Consider the following 22,829-nt stretch of genomic DNA (forward strand, 5'->3'; position numbering starts at 1 on the left):
TAATATATTATTGTGCTGTGAGATTTTATAAGTTTGCTGTAATTTATGTGACATTAAGTGATTTTTTTTCCCTTAAAACTGTAGTTCACAGGTCTTTAGAGTTATTTGAAACTACCAATTTTCAGTGGAAAATCTAAAATTTCTGGCCTCTTTAAATTAAAGCTGGATGTGTGTGGAAAGTGACTCTAGGTATATTATTTCTGTAAGTTTTATGAACTTTAAGCCAATCAAGTGATTTTGAGCACTTGAAAAATGTAGAATATTGACTTTTGCTTTTTTCCTCGATGGTGTAGACTGATCAGATTTTTTTTTTTTTTTTTTTTTTTTTTCCATCTTGACAGATACAATTGGGGCAGCCTTGGAAAGCAAGAAATATTACAGTAGTAATCAACACAGATACCAAGGATGACCTTGGTTTACTATTTATTGTCCTTGCAGAACTAAACCTGGGGATGAAGCTGGGCTACTGCAGTCTGACATAAGAAACTTAATAGGACAGCTTGTTTTTTAATAGAATGAATGATCATGTTCATTTTGGGTCCATGAAGAAAAATGTGACCAACCTATGCCACTACTGTTTGATTTTGCCTGGGAGTGTGGTATTTCAGCACACATAAATTCTTGGGAAGACACAGATTAGAAGAAAATTTTATTTCACTATCACAAATGACCCATAAATCCCCTTGCACAGAGAGGAATCAATATATTTAAAACAGAGCAGCTGGAAACTATCCAAAATTGATTTTTTTTTTTTTTTTTTGTCTTGACAAATCACTTATGACATACTCGTATGGTAATCTTCAATGGGTGTAGTTCTAGCAGGTTACTTTTATTAGTAAAGCTAGATTGTTTAATGGCAGCCTCACTGTTGCTTGAAATCACCCCAGCTATCTGCTAGAGATGCTTTCTATAATACGTTCAAACTACTATTTGGCTGTATTTTGCCTACTTGACCAGGGTTCTTGTTTTATGCAAAGCAAACATGCCTCATAGGCTCTAATATGCTACTGTTTCTATCAATGTTGGTTTTCTGTTTGAGGGTGGTGCCTTGTTTTCATTGCAAGCAACACAAGGATTTTCACTGGCCTTGAATGTTTCTTAAAGACTTTTGCTGAAAGTTGCTTTCTGATTTTTAACTGCATGTATGTGCCCTTATTTAGCACTCGAGCAGGTTAGACCCAAGACACAATTATTTAGACAACACTACTGTCTGGAAATAATAGCTGAGCCCTGAGTATCGCTTTTATCCAGTGCCTGTAACCCCACAGTGCCTGTTCTAAAGCGTTTATAGTCTAAAAAGAGAACCTAGGACAGATGAGTGAAATATAGGAAGGTCATGAGTGAAAATTTCCGAAGTGTCTATAGACAATTTATTCTTCATAAGGTATAGCGGATTTTGAAAAATTTGCCCTAAATAGCTTACCAAAGCGTCTGCATCAGAGCTAGAGAAGGAGGTTGAATGTCGATGTTTTAATCATACAGTTATTCCCTTTTTAATGGAAGAGTTTCCCACGAACTGCAAATAACACTTAAATTCCTGTTTGCAAAGAAAGGTTCAAGTGTTTAAGACTTGGATTAGGTTGCAAAATTCAACTGTATAAAGATGAAATAAAATTGAGAAGAATAGTAGAAGAAATTGTTTAAACAAGCCTATGCAGCTCCAGTACTGAAAATAAGTAAAACGCAAACAGCAAGTATGATTATTTCTAGTTAGAGCTGCTCCAGCCTGCAATGGGAATACAGTTTTAGTAAACTTTCTTGTATGTATGTATGTATTAAAATAGCCTTTATTTTCCTCAGGTGTGCAAGTTGTGCTTTCGTCAACGCTTCCATGGTCTACGGTGACAACTACTCCAAGGCCTGTGGTAGGACAGTCCTCATAACTCTTTTCTGTAACGCCAGAATGTGTATATATTACAAAGAGTTACAGGTCCTCCACAGATTAGTTTTTGTTAGTGGCATTTATTTGACTAACCCAGTTAAAGATTTTCAGATATGCAAGCTACAGAATCCTTAATAAGAATAGAAATGAACTGGGACAGGTGCAGGGAATTCACTGGTAAAGAAAAATCTGTTTCCTATAAACAGAAAACAAATTTCTGAAATATTTTAGCCTACTGTAGATATAGGAGGGCATTCAAAAACATTGATTTTTTTTTTTTCACTTGCTTGATATCTGTAATGTCCAAGTTCCGTTTGTCACCTTGATCAGAGACTTTCAGGAAACCATGGTGGATATGACCTGAATGTCTAATGAAAAATGCCATGTATGTCTGATTCTGATTACCGTATCTATTCGTTCATATGCTTTCCTTTTTGCTCTTGGTTTACCTGGTCTCCTCTGTGTAATCCCAGTGGTCATACTAGGTTGTGCTCTATCCAAAGAGGAGGAGAAGACTGGGTCAGGAACCTACCTTTTTGGCTTTAGGGCCAGAGAACCACATAGGACAAGTCTTGAAGTTACATTGCTTGACAATGTTGTAGTGATTCTCAGAGAATTAAAAACTGTCATTTAACTCTCTTAGGGCTACAAACATACATAATGACTGCCTATAAGTTCTGATGAGCTCTCTATCTCCTGCAGCTGTCTACAAATGCCTATCATCCCATCATAACTAATCTGACTGAGGAAAGAAGAAACTCTCACTCCCCAGATACCATGCTGAACTACCTAGAAAATCTGTCATTCAACTTGCCCAACCAATCCTTGTCAGAAAATACTGCTCTACGTCTGACTGAGGTATATTTCTTTCAGATCTGTATGTGAAGCCAGGTAACCCTGAACTTGCTCCAGAAGCTGAAACATAAAATTCAGCTTTGAAAGTTTTTGCTGATTGCAAATACGAGAAAAAATAGAACTATTTTAATAAGTGTCAGAACATGTGTTTCAACCACAGAAAATGGCTTGAAGATCAGAGGATATTATTTAAAACTTAAATTCTAAACATTTGGAATCGTGACTGCAGATTAAAAATAATTATGTAGTTAAGCAGACAAAGGCAAAAGAAAAATAATTTCTTATGAAGTTGTTTTCAGCTGCAAATGTATCCAATCAATGATATGCATTCTTAGAAAAAATTTAGCATTTAGATCCGGGTGATCTAAAATGCAGCTGAGTTTGCCAGTCCTCTGTCAGGCATAGGACTTAGATGTTTTTATCACAGTAGTGACAGCTGCAAAACGGAGACATATTGCAAACTGGTTAACATGGATGCAGGAAGCATCTAGTTGTGGCTGTACTGGAGCTCAGCCTGGGCTAGCTACCCAGGTATATACTTACTATCTAGCATATTTGAGTTCCACACTACTGCAGTAGACTGCTACTGATACCCAAGCAAGTTAGTTTAAATCCCACAGTGGAGGGTTAAAGTGTTATCAATTACTGCTGTCTGTCCAATCTTTTTTTTTTTTTAGTGTTTATTGCTCCTGTAGTGATCATAGGCTAAGTAGTGCCAGTCCAGCAGTTTCTCTTTTGCAAAGTCATGCAGTATTTTTGCTGGACTCTAGAATGGCTGAGGCAATGCTCTGCACTGGAGCTGGCAACCCGTGGGAGAGGGACTGTTGGCAACATTAGTGTCTTTAGCTTTTGGGAGTTAACGCCCTTACCTTATGCTATGCTGCAAACACAGCAGGTACTGTGGTAGAGATATTGCAGATCTCCACTAAAATTCTTCATTGTAAGATCAGGTCCAAAACTTCATTCTTGTTTAAGTTAATCCACAAAGGTGGTGGTGGGGGAGCTTTCTGCAGTCTGAGCTGAGGACAAGGGGTCACTTTATGTTAGCAGAAAGTTAACCTTCTGTAAAGTGATGGGCAGCTAATTCCCTCATTTCAACAAGCTAGAAAACTATTATTACAGTAGTCAGCTCTGGCCTCACCGGTGATCGCTTCTCTGAGCGCGTGGGTAGTACAAAGGTGACAAGGGTTGTTTGCTCAGACAAACAATATAAATAAGTACTTTTGAAAAATACATGGGCAGCAATTGTTACGTTAAAGGTTTAGCATTTGCAAACTTTAAAGCTGGAATTTTATGGATCGGTTTAATATGGAGCAAAAATCCTTCTAAAAAGCTTTAACGTGGTGTTTCTTTCATTTTGTTGAAAGGTGTGTGTGGGGGCGGATCCCCACTGAGAGGGGGATATCATCCAGTCAGTTATCGTACCCGTTTCCCACACCATCGCAGTTGCCGTTTCGTTGCTCGTTCACGCTATCTAACGCTGCCGTGGGTGCCATGAAAGCGATGTGCAGACAGAAACGCGGGACGTGATTATGTTTAGCAAAGCTATTTTGGGAAACAAACACCAGAGAGTCCTGATCATGCGTACAGGCTGTATCGTTTGTCTGATTGATGATTTGGCTTTGTGTTGTGTGCAGCTAATTCCCTGACAGGCAGGAACTGAGAACGCGTACTCTTTTCTCTAGTTATCTCTGTCCTGGTTGTCATATGCCTCACAGCACAAAAGAAAAAAAAAAAGTGCTGCACAATAAATGTTCTGATTGCTGACATGCATTTATAATAAGTTGCTTCTGACACATCTTTTCTTATGTTTTCTGTTATAATTTTGTTCTGCTCAGGAGGTCTAGTTCTCCTGCTTTCTCTCCCTGCCTAGTGGTCTACCATACCCTCTTCGGGGTAATTCTGGAAAAATCCTGGGCCTTGGAAAGAGATCCTTCCTAAATACACTGCACAACTGGGTCTTGGGTTTAGCATAATTTTCATGCATGCCGGGTGGAATTCCACACTGAAAGGGGCAGCGCAGAGCCTCTAGCCCCTAAGGGTAAAGCTCGTATAGCAAAGCCTCAAAGCTGGCCCATATGTTACGGATTACAAAAATGTCCTCAGAAAACACCACTGCTGCTTTCTTCTACATTTCTTGGTGGGACTTTCCTGTAACCAGGCTGACGCTCTGAAGACACTTTAGCAGATAGGCATTGAAGCAGGAGACACCAACTTCACTTTCAAGACCCAAGTCCTTGTTTTAGCCCATCGTACGCCCTTGGTGAGAGTTACGGAAGCGCCTTGCCTCGAGCTGGGGGCTAGTCTTACTTTTTAGGCAGGGAATGGAGCGACCTGGCTTTTGACCCTAGTTTGTCGTAGCCTGCTGCATGATTTGGGAGCCAGGCGTTCCCTGTGCTCTAGTTTCCCCTCCTCCTGTTTGTCTTCGTTGGCAAGACTTCTTGGGGGTTGTGCTGTGCCGAGTGCTTGAACAGTGCCCGCTGTGACAGATCCTGACCTCCAAAACAACCTCCAAATGCAAAAGTTAAGTAGATAATCCAGGAAATGGTGCCCAGAAATATACCCATGCTGTTGCAATATCTCTTCACTTAATGAGGCTGGGCATTAGTGTTATATGAATTTCAGTGGCTTCATTTTGTTCCAGCATTGTCACCTTAGCTGTAGTGGAACCATTGCGTTTTGGGAGTCTCACAGGGGTGTTATTAAATAAACTATTACTTTAAAATCTCACTATATAAAATATGATGAGAGGGCTGGCAGGTAGGGGATGAATCTGTGACATGCATGAGAACAGCTCTGTCATCTTAAAATAAATCTGAGGAAATCCTAGCAGAGATCTGCCTTACGTGCTTACCTGGAGATGTAGCTGATGAATAACTAATCAAATAATACAATTTTATTTATCTTCTAGGCTTTTTTAAAAACTGTTGAAGACTTTCTTTTACTGCCTGCCTGGGCTGATAAATCAAAGGTAAGACATATAGCTTAGATTTGTGGGTTATTTCAGGTGCATATTTTCTCATGTATAGAAATGAAAATAGAGTTGCCTCTATTATTCATGTCAGAACTTCTTGGCAGTGTGACTTGTTTTCTCATAGGTTTCTGTCATTTTAATTAAAAATCTATAGACAAAAAATAATTTTCTTTTGTAGTGTTTTTGAGCCTTAAAATAAGGAACTTCTATGATTTCTATGACTTCTACTCCAAATTCGGCTGTTCATGAATTTGAAAAACACCAGATATTTTAAAGTAATATTTCTATTTAATTTAAACATATATCTTTTCAATATTCATGAAATATACAGCAGTGTTTAGAGAAGTTAAACGTTGAGAGCGGGAGAGTGATTTTTTTTATCCCTTTTCACTTCTAGTTCCTCTTTTAGAGTGCAAAGAAATACTAAGAGGAGCAATTCAAGAATTTCCTGAGATCTTTTGAAGTTTGAATCTTAAGGGAGCAAAGTTTTCAGAATACAGAGCCCTTACAATGAGAGAAGGGGACAGGCTAAAGTAAATTAAGCTCTTACTGAATCGTAAAAGGCTTTGAAGAAAGACAAACGTCTAATGGATTTAAGTTCTTAGCATAAAGTGTGATCGTTTCTCATGCAAATGAATATTCAAACATTTATTTTCCATTAAGCCATGCATTCACTCATTTTTATGCATCAAGTTTCAGCCTGGAGGGCTGCTTTCCAGTGGGCATATAAACACTTTGAGTGTAACTTTATGCCAGGGAGCGCTGACATCTTTTAATAAAGCTGAAATAAGTTTATATATTCCGTAGTTTGACATTTATGTTCTGATGAAGATCTGATACTAGTCTGGCATTAGGATGGGGTGGGAATTTTTTCGGTCTTTATATATTGCCAAAATAACCTGTTCAGTTCTTGGCCTCGTTGTGCTGAATCTAATATAATCGTCAAATGCTGATGGGAGCAAAGAGTCACTTGGGGACATACTGTGGAGCAATTTTGTGATCCTGGGCTCTGTGTGGTATCAATCCATGTAACGCTTCATTCACCATCTGTGCAGAAGATTGTGGTGAAACGTATATGGGCAGTCGAATGATGAATCAAACAGGAATTTATCACGGCACCTTGCCATTTTGCGCTATGAACTTCAGTTTCTTTTGTTATAGAGCCTTCTTTTTTCCCCACCCCCCCCAGACTGCTCCCATATTTGGAAGTTTAATTGAAACTATTGACTGTGTGATAGTGCACGTGACCCGCCACCTAGGAGAAAACTCGTTACCTGTAACCGTTGAGGGCACGTCACCTGTGGCAGGTAGGATTTAGCAGAAATGTTCTCTCCCTCTGGACTGGAATATGTCTGGGTATCATAAATAGTTCCATGCTTGTAGCCCCCATTTGCCAACGTGGAGGAGGAAATCAAAATAAGTTATTTGCTCTGTTAAACAGAAGATGTTGTATCGGTTGTGGAAAGGTGACTATACAGTTAGTCCAGAGTTATTCAGCTCTGACAGCGGTGTTAGCTTCCTTTAGGTTATTTGGGGAGGAGTTCAGAATATGAATTCTGTGAGATTAGTCCAATAGTATATGAGCAATTAAAGTAAATTTCTGTGAATAGCTGGGGCTTCAAAGTCAAAACTTGCAATACTTACTAAAAGAGTTGACCCTAATGTACTCAAGTAGGTTCTAATTTTTTTTTTCCTCCCCCCTCCCCTTTTTTGGCGGGGGTTATCACACAGATTACTCCTTGGCCAAAATGTATCCTCAGACTCTGAATTTGTCCCACTATCGCTTTCCATCTCAAGGGCAGAGTTATATTTCCATCCCCAGTGAAGCTTTTCACAAAACAGGTAAGGAAAATTTTAATCCGAGGGGTAGAATCATGTAAACAGCTTATCTGGAAATCATTCTGCTTTTAGTTTGCTGTATTTTTCGTAGTAACTGATTTGATCACTGTCAGTTATGCTGGCTTGAAACAGAAACAATTTCCCTGTGATATTAATGAATGATTAATGCAATATTCTTCTCATATGCAGTATTCTTGCAGTAATGCAAGTAATGTTCCAGATTACTTGAAGGATACTTAAATTAAACTGGAATACTACAGCTTGGCCACACAGACTGTAAAGGCTTAATCTGGACATCTTTTGACATCAGGGAAGCCATTTCATAATTTCATAATTTATTTTTAGTCATCTGAACTGCTATTTTTAAGGAATTCCAAGGTATCAGATCTTGCATCACATATCCATCATGCAAAACATGTCGTAAGGTGTTATGGATTAATTCCATAAAATGAAAGATTTAAGTAACAGCAACTACAGAAACAGAATAAAGATGTAAACTGCAGTGAAGGGAGAAAGGCAGAACTCAGTATTGAAATACGTATCTAAGCTAAAATTTTAATAATCCCCAGATCTGGTGATATGGCCAAAATCTGAAGCTTTAGTCAAGATTTTAAAATTACAGGGTGTTTGATGTTAATTACCTGTGCTATAATTAATCCTTAAAGGAAACATTTACAAAAGCACCTACCTGCATCCGCATAACTTGTCTGGAGCCCCTTCTCCTAGCCGCCTCTGTTGAAGGAAGGTTGGTCTCTCTTCATAAAGCCAGCTGCAGGTGGCCTGCCGCGGGAAATAGCCCGGTGCTTACAGAACTATCTGTCCGGTGTGTGGAGACAGCTTTGCCTCTTCCCACTGGCAAGGCCTTTGGCTGGAGACTTTGCTGTGAGCGCTCCAAGACTTGAATAACTATAACTGCAAACCAATCTGTAATGCTAAAAATACATGTGAAAGGAGTTTTTCCCTTGCCACTTATGAAGTCTTCTCACCATGAGGATTTTTTTTCTTGATACAGAAATTTATCATGTTTTGTGTCTTGAAATGATCCAGCCTGTAAGATATTTAACTGTTCAGGAGAGATAGAAACCAGCTAGCTCTCACTTCTGAGCAAGTTTAAGCTTCAGGTAACATTTTAATGCTGTACAAGGGGACTAAATTAAAAACTGATTATTTCATCTTAAACAGTTGGCATTATAAGTACTGGAATCCAGAGAAAGGGATAATAAAGGACATCTGTGTGGCTGCCGCTTAACATATGTATCTGTCTCTTCGCTCAGATGCTGGAGCACTTGAAACGCATATAGCAAGCAGACAACAGACAAACTGGTTGCCCGTGTTTGAGTTTTGCAAGCTGGCGTGAGTGTTGCTGGTAGTCAAGTAGCCTGGAGAGTGCTGTGGCTGCCCCTGAGGCACAGATACTTATGTCCTGTGGCCGTTTCTAGTGGCGTGTGGTTCTCATGGGGGCTTTTTAATTGACAGCTCGCTACTTTCAAGATGAGTAAGTTGTTAAAGCGTAGTTGACCAGGGCAGGCAGCTTTCTGTTTTACATTTGACGGTTCCGGTGCTGTCTTGCAGGTTGTTCATACCTTTCCATTTACTCAACAGAGTGATCAGAACTCTGCTGAAGTAAAGATATGAGAGTTTACAGAAGTCAAGGCTCTTATTTAACAGGGAGTTGAAGTCTAGGAGAGAAATGTCTCTTGGAACTGCTGCTCTAAGGAATAACCTCTGTTGCCTTTTCACAGCTTGGATAACCATTGTTGGCCTGCTTTACCATAACATGCACGGTTTCTTTCATAATATCAATCCTATGGATACCAAGTAAGTATCTGGAACCCTCACACTGTAGCAGTTTACTTTAGTGATGTACCATTATAACAGTCATGCCTTTATCAACTGTAAATAAATTATGAGCCATAATCCCGATTCTGCAATGCTAAGGACATTTAGTCATTAACTAGAAAGAGATTAAATCTTTTTATTAGGTTTATTTTATGCTGTGGTAAAATAGATTCCCGCAGCAACATGTTTGTCTTTCCTTGTCTCTTATTTCTGTTAATCAGATTGGATATTAGAATTTTATAATTCTAATCTTTGTCTCATAAGACCAAATTATATCTTCTCTCCTGACATGCATAAAGATAATGTTTGTGCTTAAATGAAACAAGAAAACATAACATCCCTCCTAAGGAAAGCTCTGAATCCTAATCCTATAAGCCTCTGAGATAATTTTACAACAATAAACCATGCGATACTTCAAAGACCGTTTGCTTTATACGCTGTTACCAATGAAATCATTAGTAGATAAGATAAACTAAGGGTTGCATATCTCTCAGCAAGACAGTTCACTGGGGAATTTTACAAGGCCATTCATGTAAATCATTACACTTTTATTTTAAGCTAGTATTAATTTATCTTTTTGATCTCCGCTAAGGGACATAGATTAGGTTACACCGGTTCTCAGTCTTATTCAGTCTGTGGCTTTTTACCACGTTGTGTGTGACAGTGGAAAAAGGGATACAGCATGCATTTTACAGAGTGCCTTGCATGTAGCTCTGTGTAAAGAGAGGAAGGTCATGATAACACTGGCATGTATTTATGAACTCCAGGGTAAAGATTCCTGGTTTACGACCAGTCTAATCACACTGAGATAATGACACAACTGTTACTAAACAGCACTTTTAAATCAAGTAGGAAGTTGCACCGTTTTGTACCCTGCTCTCTCAAAAAAGGACTGTTAGCAGGTATGTGTAAAGGAACCCTATCATTAGTGTGCAGTATTTCTTACTGGTATGAAGAAATAGAGGCAATAATTTATGACAGCTTATGTTTTTCAAGCAGGAGGATCCCTGCAATTTATTAAGATAAAAAATGTAATTTCAACTTCCTACAGAGAAAAAGAGAATTAGTAGGGTCTTAAGTCAGTTCAGCAAGGATAAACGATCAGTGGGTGAAGTGGGTGAAGACTTGCACCTCAGAACGTTGTACTCCAGTGCACCGCCCTAGAATCTACAACTTCTGGAGCTCTGATGTGGTGAACACGCACAGTCAGTCATCTTTGTGGGTGTTCATGTATTGAATTTTGCAGAGGATCTTGAGACGGATCCCTCTTCCACGAAAATATATGGATTTTTAGCCTTCATATCTCAGAATGAAGGAACTGGCCCTGTTGCATAGTTAAAGCAAACAAGCACACAAACACTGGAGTAAAAATGCCTCCTAGATTTCTGTCCAGATAACTCAAACTATTTGAACTGTTTGCAGTATGCATGTGCATATACATACACACACACACACACACACATATATATATATATATATATATATATAAAAGCATTACAGAACCATGTCTATAAAATTCCAGTTGCAGATCTGTCCAAACTGTGTTCTAATAATACATGGAACGCTAGTTTGGCGTTTTTCCTTTGTTGACTCAAGCCCTAGGTATCTGAAAAATGTTTTTAAAAATTATGCGATTCCTGCTCAGTTTTGTTTACTTTACTATTATCTTTTTTGTTTGTTGCACTAGAATAACAATGTTTTCTAAGAGTAGTTTGTTCTAAAGACCTTTTAGGCTTCTTCTAACTTTAGGCCACTTGAACACCTGTAATTTGGAGCCTGCCCATTTTCTTCCTGAGGGCAGAATTTCATTTTCTTGTGGTTAAAAACCAAACTTGGAACTTCCATGCTGTAGCACCAGATGACTTTTCTATTTTTGGACTATGTAACCATCAGCCTCCAAGAGGAGGAGTCAGGTTGTGTGTGTCTGCCTGTGTTTGTTTTATTTATTTATTTTTAAGAAATCAAAATTAAAACGGCTTTGAGCCCTAATCTGCTCCTAGTTATTTGTTTGTATAAATCTGTAATGATCTTGCTAAGGGGAATCGCAGATCCACTGCCGTCTGACAGCCAGGTGCATTGCTGAGACTGTGCCGCAGAGAGGAAAGATTGGCATTTGCAAGCACAGAGCATAGAAACAGCTTCTTGCTTGTACTGAAGTTCTTTACATGTATCCAAATTCATCTAGCTTTCTTAATGCAAAGTTAAAATAGCAGATAATGAGTGAGGGGGGAAAAAAAAGTGCCCCTGCTTAATCTTTGGAGAAGGAATCTCAAAATGCTAGATACTGACCTTAACTTTAAAAGTCCTTCTCTACTTTCATATAAAATAGCAAATTTCTGTCCTCTAATGAACAAATTCAATTAAAATTTTGATTATTGGGTGCAGAAGTGATTTCTGATACTGATTTTCTTTTTCAATTGGTCAGACATGAAAATGGAAAATGTCTGGAGAAATGGAAAAGACTGGTGGTTGGGACTGTGCAAAATAAGTTCTGTTTTATTTAACTTCGCTGAGTAATTGAATAGAGTTGTTTTAATATCTGACATGACTCTTTTTGTCAATGAAAGAAAAACAAGAAAGCATTGTAACAAGTTGCAGATGTAAAAAAGATTTTTAAAGTGCTTTGTAAATTGGCACTTCCCACTACTGTGCTATGTTTTGAAACCCACAATGATGGTTAATTCACCATGGCTTATGTTTGTAATTATAAATACCATTCATTCACATACCTGATTAAGAGGCAGATGACAGAAAACGTTTTACTCGGGCACTGTTTGGTACTGATAGTATAAAAAACTTATGCCTTTGGTGTAAAGTAAAAGTTTTAAATAAAAATAGAAATAAAAAGCCTCTAACAAACAAACAAACTTAGCCTAGGAAAAAAAATACTGCCTGGATCGATCAGATGTTTAGTCAGGTTTTCCTCTTTGTTCTGTGATCTGAGTTTAGTGAACTTTTCTGGACATACTCAGTTTTTCAGAGTAAAGTTATAAATTACTTCTAAATATAAAAATATACACATGCATTATTGCATGTGTTGTGCATTAATATATTTAAATAGGTAACCTGAGCTTGTAGGCAAACTTTCTGCTCACTGAAAGGTTGCTTTGCCTAGTTAGCCTTTTTTTTATGCCCTTTACTTCATAAAATTCTCTCTAATGACCTAAGGCACTTTCAAAAAGGCTTTTAAACCTTTGTAAAAGACGAGCAGAATGGGGGAATGCTGATGAACTCAGGTCTCCTAATCTATAAAGCTGCTCATCTGTGACTTTAGTTCTCGCAGAGGATCTTCTGGGGCCAGATCTTGCTCCCCTGCAGAAATTCGTTGACTTCAATGGAAAGAGGTGCTGATGTTGCAGTGGCTGTGGGTGAGAGTTCTTGGATGCAGCTCTAAGAAAAAGCTTCATCTGCTGCTGCAGCCTTTTGCTTTAGGCAGCCCGTTACGAAACGGAGTGCTGTAAGGCACATCTCTGAAATTACTGCAACAGTTACCCTAGACAGGATCAACGGTTTTCAGGTGAAGTCGAACCAGGCCAGCACTGGTACGGATTGAAGAATGCTCTTTTATTACTTCCTTAACATATTGTTTATTTCTTTCCAAGGATTGCTGAAGCTGCTGCCTACAAAGCCTATACAGTCTCAGCAACCAGTTACCTTATCTCCCTGAAAGTGGAACCTCCACCTACGTTGTCCCACAATCTTTCAGGATCTCCACTTATTACCATCCAGCTTACCCATAAATTGGTAAGTGAAACAGGAATTTTCAGTTTTGGCTATTATCAGGGCTGTTCAAAACTTTAGTCTCTATGACAGCTTCTTTGCATTTCTCTTGTAAATTTTGTGGGTATTTTTAGTTGCAATTCAGATGGCATTTGTGACTGCAACATTACATTTTTCTAACAATTGCATTTCAAGGACTTTTGTTTCTATCACAGCGAAAGGCTGATTAATGCATGTGTTGAGAAAAGAAGGTAAGGTGACAAGTATAGCTTTAGGCCCTTCTGATTGTATTGTTCTGTAGATGTGTTTGTGCAATTTATAAAAGGTTCGGTATGAATCACTACTTTCTCATTAGAGCTGGCGAGAAAACAAGAATTCATTTATGTAAACACTTCAGAGGCATTTGCTTTTGGTCTTACTCCACGCTGGGATAAAACTAAGGTGCTTTAAATCTCTTCATGAATAAACCCAGAGAAGTAACTCCTCCAAGGGCAGCCAGAAGTATGATGAGTAGAGCAACCTCCTGGGATAGAACAGGTTCAAATTCTTGTTCTAGCGCAAGCTTCCCTTTTTAAAGAGCAGAGCAGAATTCCATCCTGAATCCGAGGAACAGGGAACAAAGTTTATTCAACTAGATAAACTTCTATAAGACACTTCGATTTTACCAAATCAGCATAATCCGTCAAGAAATTGAAAAATAGCTATTGCTAGTTGCTCTTGGGGGAGGAGACACCTCCTTTTGTCATGTCGCTGATGACAGAGAATAGTTTAGTTCAAACTCTGAGATGGCGGCTTGAGGAATGCAGCAATCATGACCTACTCAGTAGTGTTGAACGGAAATGGAAAACAAAGTTTTTAAAGATGTACTTAGATGTTTCTTAAAAAAAAATTCCTTGGATGTTCTCTTTTCTATTTATTTCAGTAGCACAAAAAATGTGTTGTGAATATGTCTATATAAAATATTATGTACAGCAGATGCAGGTTGACTGGAGATTCATTGTGTGGTAGGGAAGAGGCTTTTTTGTCTCTAGCTGGTCAGTGTTGTGTTTGTAGTCAGCCATATCTTATTTACCATATTTTTACTGTTACTTCCATTATAGGGAACGTGCAGGATATTAACTAGAAGGAGCAAATATTTGAAAGGAAGAGATTGTGTACTTATGAATAAAAAAGGTATATAAAATATATTCAGGAGCTAAATGACATTTGAAAAAAAATCTGACTATTAATAGGTCATTCTGGTCCTGGAGGTCATTCTTAGCAAAAATTATTAACAACACACTGGGATCTCTAAGAAGTAAAAGAAGTGATATCACATATGAAGCATGCCACTGCTTGGAGGTCTCAGAAGGAAAGAAAGCTTGAAAATTTTTATTGACTTGTTCAGCCAACGAAATATAGCAACGAACTCATTCGCTTTGACCTGCAGCCTAAGGCTAGTTTTGTGTCAACATTGGGTAGAGAGCAAAGGGGATTATTACTGATGTTTAAAAATACTTTTTTTTTTTTAAGTGTATACAGTTGAAACAGGAAGTTGGTGGAAAGACTAGTCTTCATCTTTGGCCTTTTTTAATGATCTCTTGATGGTATTCCATGTTTGATTCCTCACAACTCTTTATTGCATTTTCTGAGCTTGCAAGCAAAGACAGATATTTTGGTTTAAGTTGTCAGTTCAGCCCAGATCTAATCTTTGTGTAGAGAGGCGTTATTACCATTGTTGTCTTAAACTTAAAAAAAAAAAAAAAAAAAAAAAAAAAACCAAACAAACAAACATAAACCCTCCAACATTTTGAAAATGGAACATAGTTAAGAGTTATGGCCATATAAAAGCATCAACAAAACTATTTGGCAAGTACAGTAACAGAATATTTATTGCTACATGTTTAGCATTGCTCCATGCATATCTTAGGGCTGAAAGGGATGACTTAATCCACACCATTTTTTGTTCTCTTGCAGCAAATAAGCAGATTTACCCCACTGTATAAACAGCATTTATAAAGTAGCTCCGTGACAGCCACCTTGGGATAGAAGTGGTTCTTGCTGTAATAAGACCTGGATGGAGGGCTTATGATACAAGGATGAAAACAAAAAATGGAGAAGTTGTGTGTAGAAATCTGAAATCCAGAAGACAGCTAGATTAATAATAGATAGCTAGCTTAGGAGTGAGACAAGGATGAAACTTTGATATGTTTGGCTTAATCTCATTTCCAGATATCTCTGCACAGTGTATCTTTCTGTCCTTGCTGTAATGCTTTTGCCTTATTCCGTCTGTAAGTTCTTCATAGCATTTTAAATCTTTTTACTACCAGTTTTAAACCTATCTATTCCTTTGCTTATCAAAAAAGGGGGTAGGGGAAAGCAGCCCAATTGCCTCTATAGATTTTTACCTTGGACTCCAAAGATAATCCGTTGTTATAGGTTGAGAGCAAGCTGGACTGGAAAGCACACGATCATTTAGATTGAGGGGGGAGTTCAGTTTTGAGTAAACTTAAGTATGGCTGAAACTTGGAGGGGTGAGAGAGTGGGTGGGGGAGCAAGAACTGTGTGTTGTAGCTCCTTACTTCAGCATCATGCCTGATGCTTTGTGCTCCAAAACTCTGCAAAATAACAAGAACAGATTAAAATCCTTGGTTCTGAGTGGACCTTTTGCTACCTATTCTACAGAATAGGTTGCTTGGCTGGAATTGTTCTTATGCCTTTTTTTAATAATCATATTGAATTCAACTTATTTAGATGATAAAAGTTTATATTTATTGTAACATTGTGTTATTTATTGTTTACAATATATATTTAGTCAAAATTATTTTCAGGACTAAACATTAGATTGTTTTGAACACTTTTGTATTTTACAAATGCTCTTGACTTGAAGTTTTTATTCCAATTTGGCACTCCAGGATTTTTCCAGGCTGAGAATAGACAGTTTTCTAATCCTCTACTCAGCAGTAAAATCAATCTAAGCACTGTTATTTCTTCAGGGAAATTCTTAGCTGCTCTGAATTGTTGTCAGAGATGTCTGAAATCTGTCTGTGAATACATGTCAATACACTTGTATTTGAAATTTTGAGAATTTTAATTAGAAGTGCAGAAGCATTTTGACTTTCTAGTTGTGTAGTGAGCATAATTTTTATGTTCAGCACGGTTCAGACTGTACTGGGATGATTACTGTGGTAGATATTACTGTTAGGCATACAATCATGAGAAGAGAAAGCGTAGAAGGTGCACCACTCTGAAAGACAGAGCGCTTTCCACCTCCTTGCTTTTTGTTCCCTTCAGTAATCTGCTGCTGGCATTTACCTCTAATGAACTAGTCGCATCCTGTTAATTTGAGGAGTTTGAGATGCAGTGAAGTTTTGCTCCACAAGTACAGCTAGCAATTGCATAATCACATTGGGTTTTTCCCCTGAACCATTTGTGGACATAACAGCTGAGTTGAAATCTGCCTCTATGGAGGGCTAAATATAATTTTCTAGTGGTTCTCAAGTCAAAATTAAATGTTACCCGGTGAGATCTTTTCTATGTTCATTCCAGCATCTAACTTCAGTGTTATGTGATGGGAAAGCATTTTGTGCATCTTCTAACTAGATTTTTAGAATTCCAAATCAAAGGTAAAAAATCCAAATGTTACATGAAATTGTCAGATATGTCCACACAGAAATCACAGAATCACAGAATGGGTAAGGTTGGAAGGGACCTCTGGAGATCATCTAGTCCAAGCCCCCTGTTCAAGCAGGGTCACCTAGAGCATGTTAGACAGGGTTACGTCCCGGTAGGTTTTGAGCATCTCCAGAGAAGGAGACTCCACAACCTCTCTGGGTAACCTGCTCCAGTGCAGAAAATCTTTTGCCATCATGGACTGACTTAAAATGAAATATTTTGTTGTATTTCATTTATATCTTTTCTCAGTGGAAGAGTGCAATCTAGAGTCAGAACGTGCGCATAAAAGCAGGACTAGATGTAAAAGTTTGTAAATAGAATTAATAAAGGTATAGTCCAGAATCTAGGCAACGAGAATATATCTAGTTACCTGCTCTGCCTTTTTTGCTGGGGTTGTATCTTTCAGCTGTTAGTGTGAATTTGCCAAAAAAGCTACTAATCAGTGAGTATCAGAACCAACCCAAATACCTCTGGATATCATCTTATATAGAGAATCTAAATCCTGCGAGTAATCTTTGGAAACAAAGAAATAGGGCACATAGAATTACACTTGCTATCTGTCTGTGGGATAGATGCATGGTAAGATGTTGCGAATAAAATATGTGAGCAGAACTGATATATATGTTCGACTTGACAGGAAGCCTGCTTGCTCATGACACCTGTTGCTTTGGGAATATAATTCCTCTCCTGGCTTTTAATTAGTATATATCTCATACTAAGGAATGGATGACTGTACCCTCTCCAGTTATGCCTAAGTAAGGAGACAGTGGGCCAAATCTGTTCTTTTACACTCCTGTAGACTTTAAATTACTCCACGAACCTCAGTGCAGCTATTATAAACAATTAAAATTTGCACAATTTACTTTTGCACTTAAGTGTAATATAAATCAGGAAATGACTGCATCTCTCTGAAACCGTTGATATGATAGTAGCATCAAGCCCTTATCATCATGCTACATAGTATTCCATTCTGTTAAGTGGTCTCATTCTGTTCAGTATGATTGCTCATGAAATAAAGGTAGAATTTAAAATATACAAGAAATTCTGGCTGCAAGATCACTGTGTCAACTACGTACTTTGTTTTACAGGCAAACAGTGAAGCCATTTACATAACTTTATGATTGAATATAATGGTTAAAGCAAGAGTATAAAATCTGTCTTAGAAAAATGTTTCGTCCATTACAATACAACTTTCATGTAATAATGAGAGGAACATTTGAAGTGGATACCAATGATGTTCTTATAACTGCCTGTTTTGTTCCACATAATGTTCTCAGTTTAACAGAGAAAAGGTAAATAACAAACGTTCAAAGGGAATAAATAGCAAGTCCAAAAAATACCTTTTCCCTGAGAAAAATACAAGGATATTAGTATATGGTTACAAAGAAAAAGTCCCTGAACTAAATACTACATTTTGAATCAAGTCTAAGGAAACATTTATCATTCCACAGTATAAATGATTTAGTTAAATCTTCTCTCAGGCAAGGATTCTCCAGGTTTCTCTGCAATTGTTTCTGCATTTCTTTTGGAAGCTGGTGACTTACTCTTCTGAGATGATTAAATCTCTTTTCCGTTTGAAACCAAGTGTTTTCACGTGAGACAATATACACTGATACTAAACTACTGCGTTGATAAACTAGGTAAGAACGTAGGGAGCACTTAACTGTTCGTTCCTCCTTCGGTAGGCAGCTCTATGGGACAACGGGCGCTGAGCTCGCAGACTGATGTCTGTCCCAGGGGACGGACTGGACGCCTGATGCTAGCGCAGAGCCCGGGGGCTGAGAAGTCACCTCGTTGTTAATACAGGTGCTGCTAATGACGGGTGTACAAGGCCTAGAGTGACTAGACTACAGACTGTGCCTCCTTCGGGGAGGACAGAGTGAGAGGATGTCAGTAGTTACAGTTGCTCCTTTCCGTGCTCCAAGCTGTGCTCTCCTGTGCTGCTCTTACGGGCCGCAGCAGCTTGGGGAGCACCGTCTCCCTTTCGCCTGCAGCACAGCTGTGGAAGCAAGAGGCAGAGGATGTTCCAGTGTTTTGGATGTGCATCCTGGAAAATGCACTGATAGCCTGGGCACGTAAAGTGGAGCTACCCTGGTACAATAGACGCAGGTGCTAGCGTTTATGTCTGCAGTGAGACACATTGCAGATATTATTTGTTCCATATAGGCTCTGAACTGGAGCTGGGCAGGTTATCTTTGCCTTGCATGATGTTCAGACTCACAGCTGGATTCTCTCACCAATATTGCTGGAAGATGGCCAGTAGAGCTGGTAGAAAATTTTCTCTTCAAGTTTTTCTTGATGGAAAAATGTTTTCTGACATAAAATACTTCAATTAAAACTGCTCACACAGGTATTTCGTGGGATAGAAATATTACTTGCCAGTTCTTATAAACTAAAGATTCCCTATGGATAGGATAAACTTGTATTTTGTATTTATGATACTATCCATGTTTTAGCTAAGTCTCTATTCTAATAAGTTTCTTTTCTGTTGCACAATTCTTGAAGCCACTGTTCTTTTACTTTTTTCCTTCTCCTTATGAAAATACTATTAACAGCTTTAGGAAAATTGTTTTGCAAAAAGACTTCAAGGATCTAAAATGAACTTCTTTGAATAAGAATGTGAGGTAGTTGTGTGTCTTATAGAAGTAGACATTGTGAATAGAAAAAGTGAATGAGGCACACAACATATAAACATACAGGAGTGAAAAGCAGGTCTCATTTTTCCTCTCTAGATAGACAGGGTCTGCTGTGATATTTGGGGATCATTATGAGGGCCTTTTTGCTTGGGGCTTCATATATATTTAGAGCACTACATTTAAGGGTCTTTTTAATAGTAGTTCCTTTCTTACTGCTACTTAGGGTATAATATGGAGATAAGAGAGAACCATTCATGTCTGGTGATACTGCAGGCTTGTATCAGCTCTATTCCTGTCATTCTATTGAGCTGTTTTACTGGATTTTTAAATCTCCTTAAGTATTTCATATGGTCTTGCTAGTCAACATACACCTAAACAAGAAGAGCTTACCATACACATATATATTGTTTTCTTTCTACAGAACATCTCAAAACTATTGGACAGAGGCTTTCATGCCAGAAAATGGTGTTCATTGAGGGCATCAGCTCTGACAGCTAGTATTACCTGTAACTGAAGCATGTTCAGTGTGAACTCAGATTTCTCCTCTAAACTTACCAGCACCCTTGACATACCTGCTGATTTGGCTAGTTTGTAGTATGTTGTGGTGTATGTGGCTCTTTCAGAGGTGCAAAAATTTCTGCCCTATCAGGGCTAACAGAAATGAAAGGAAATGGTAACAGCATCAACAGCTAAAACCACTACTCATTTCTAGTCAAAGTAGATTATCACCTGAAAAGGTTACTGCGTGGTAAAATCTTATGGCAGCTCTTTATGAACTTGAGTTGAAAGAATCAACTTAAGTTCCTACTGGATTGCTGCTCACATCAAACTCTCTATTACTGCTTTGCACGAGCACAGGTAATTTTATTAGCAAGTCCAAAGACCAAAGCAATAAAGATGCAGTTATGTTAGATTCATGCTCCTTAATGGAGCTATCTTGAGGTATACCATTTTGGTTTTGGCATGGAATGGATGTAAAGAATGTGAATATGGGCATGTGTTAATATATTAAACTGTGAAGCTGCTAGAATTTACTTGGAGAAACTTCAGATTGTCAGCATCTTGGTCAAAGATGAACTTTAGATGTTGTACAAACAAAGTCTTCAGACATTGTTCTTTATAACGCCAAAGATGTCAAGCTATTTTAGTGTATTATAGAGGTATTCTTTCAAACTATTTCTTTACTGTAGGTTGCAGTGTTTATTCTAACATAAACATTTCCATATCAATAAAATTGTCTCTAAACTGTGCCTTTTAAAATAAAAATATGATTATACACTGTAATACCTTACCACTGGTATAATGTGATTTTTAAAGTAATGCTGCTCTGCTCATCAGGAAATTGGATGAACGACTATTTCTGGCAAAATAGATAAAATAAATCAGCCAACACCACCAGTGTATGTGTGATCCCGTGAAGGCTGGTGCTAGTTTGCCTTTGACGAAAGTTTAATTTTGGCCTGTCCAGATTTCTTGTTAGGAAGCAACAACACATTTTGTAAAATGATTATCCTCAAAAAAAATTCCTCTTTCTGGCAAGAAGCTCTTCACAGCATGAGTAACTGGAGAAAAAGTAACATTTCACTTGTATGATCCAAGAAATTACAGCACATGGTAGAAATTTGTAACAGATGAATATCAAGACTACAATACATACATACAGCTTCAGTTTGAGAAGTGTAAACTCTTGACTGCTACACCCTGGGTGAGAGGGGCTCAGATGATTAGATGCAAATAGAATTCTCGGTATAGCTCTTCATTTCCCCAAAGGTGTCTAATGCAAATGCTATTTTAAAGATTTGTTTGATTCTGAAAAAGTGTGCTTGACTAAGATAATACCTAGTTAGGGCTAATTTAGCTTTTTTTCTTCTTGTTCCTTTGCTCCATGTGGTTCATTTTAACAAATGTACTGCTTGGAGTAGTCTGCCTTGCCATGAAGTGTTAATCTTTCCTACCATTTTATTGCACTGAATCATTCAAACAGATGCTTCTCTCCTCATGTTTGATGAAATCCTCTCTCAATCGCTTTCTGCTTCTCCTTTTTTGCCTTAAAGAAGGAACGACTATTCTTTCCATCAGAACTCTACAGCAGCCTGCTTCCTCTAGTCTCCTCGCTAGAGTAGCTTCATCAGAGAAGCCCGATCAGCTTTTCCTATTAATCCTGTCTCATTCTATTAAGCGATTCTTCTTCAGTTTCCCAAACCAGTAGTCGTATGAGAGTGTGAGTGTTCATTATTGTAAGTGCAGTCTAAGTGTCTGGGAGATGCTCTCCAGGGGAACTCCTCTGGAGACGGTGGAATGCAGGGAGATGCAAACATCTCTCACTCCTGGAAATCCCCTGCAGTTCAGGCAGCCAGGGATAAGATCAAAGGACGTTTCACTGAGCTTTTAATGAGGTAATGTAACGGACTTGCATCTGGAAGGTACCTGAATATGATCCTCTGTCTCTTGCGTGGTTAAGGGTGCAGTGTTGAGTGTTGCCTAACCTTACTGGTGGGGAAAATAAAACGACAGAAGAACCTATTCCAGTTTGCACACAAATGTGTGCCACCACGAAAGAGAAAGCAGTGGGGAGCCAATTTATTTTTACAGCAAGTTGTGTTGACTGGCTTATGTATAGATTGAAAAAACCAGAGACTTTTGTCTGCATCTGCAGAACTAATATATAATTCTTCACTGCATGGACTTGGCCAGAAAAACTTGAATAAAATATAATTAAAACAGTTACCACTATGTATGATCCACAATTAAGGGGGGGGGAGGAGAAGCTTGTAATTTAAGAATCAGTTGAAAGTTCAGCATTCTGTTACAGAAGTTAAATCTTTACCATAAAGAATACAGAAAATCCATCGAGTTTACATGAGCAATGAACATATTTACTTGCTAATTTTCTTGCTTCTGGACAACCTTAAAATACCAACAGTCATTATGACAATATACAGCTTCTTTTAACAATACAGCAATAGTTTTGTATTGTTGATGTTACTAACCAAAACATCCTAGGCTTATTTTCTCATAGGAATCCATTCTAAAAGCCTAGAAGAGTGCGCTAACAAAAAATACAGATTTTCGTTAAGTACACTGAGGATTGCTTGTTGTAAGAATGAGGATTGCATTGTAATAAGTTGTAATTCATGGAAGATTTCATTTCCATGTTAAGAGACACTTAAGAAGCCCTTAGGGGCATGGCATTTTTCAGATCTTATCACTCATTTTTCATGAAAGGCTTCCTCAATATTTCTTTGTAAATGAGTCCTTTTTGAGGTGGTTATTGTGACAGGAATGAGTAAGGACACCATGAAATGGTTGTTTTTTGGTTTTTTTTTTTTTTTTTTTTTTGTTTGTTTTTTTTTGTAGAAGTAAAGTTTTGCTCTTTCAATTTTAAGTTTAGTGATTGACTTATTCTTTGGGTATGTGGATAATTCTATAT

At 38.0% G+C, this 22,829-nt stretch overlaps 1 protein-coding gene across 1 annotated transcript in view; it reads left to right on the forward strand.

Annotated features, from left to right (window-relative positions):
• ADGRD1 (adhesion G protein-coupled receptor D1) overlaps window positions 1-22,829 on the forward strand; it is a 161,667-nt gene that overhangs the window by 18,195 nt on the left and 120,643 nt on the right. The window contains exons 9-15 of the mRNA XM_062590274.1: window positions 1,801-1,865; window positions 2,585-2,740; window positions 5,649-5,708; window positions 6,901-7,018; window positions 7,443-7,553; window positions 9,293-9,368; window positions 12,992-13,133. Coding sequence (XP_062446258.1) covers window positions 1,801-1,865; window positions 2,585-2,740; window positions 5,649-5,708; window positions 6,901-7,018; window positions 7,443-7,553; window positions 9,293-9,368; window positions 12,992-13,133 — 728 coding nt within the window. The remainder of the gene's footprint in view (window positions 1-1,800; window positions 1,866-2,584; window positions 2,741-5,648; window positions 5,709-6,900; window positions 7,019-7,442; window positions 7,554-9,292; window positions 9,369-12,991; window positions 13,134-22,829) is intronic.

Source organism: Rhea pennata, chromosome 17 (assembly GCF_028389875.1).
Source record: "Rhea pennata isolate bPtePen1 chromosome 17, bPtePen1.pri, whole genome shotgun sequence".
In the NCBI taxonomy this organism is placed as follows: Eukaryota; Metazoa; Chordata; class Aves; order Rheiformes; family Rheidae; genus Rhea; species Rhea pennata.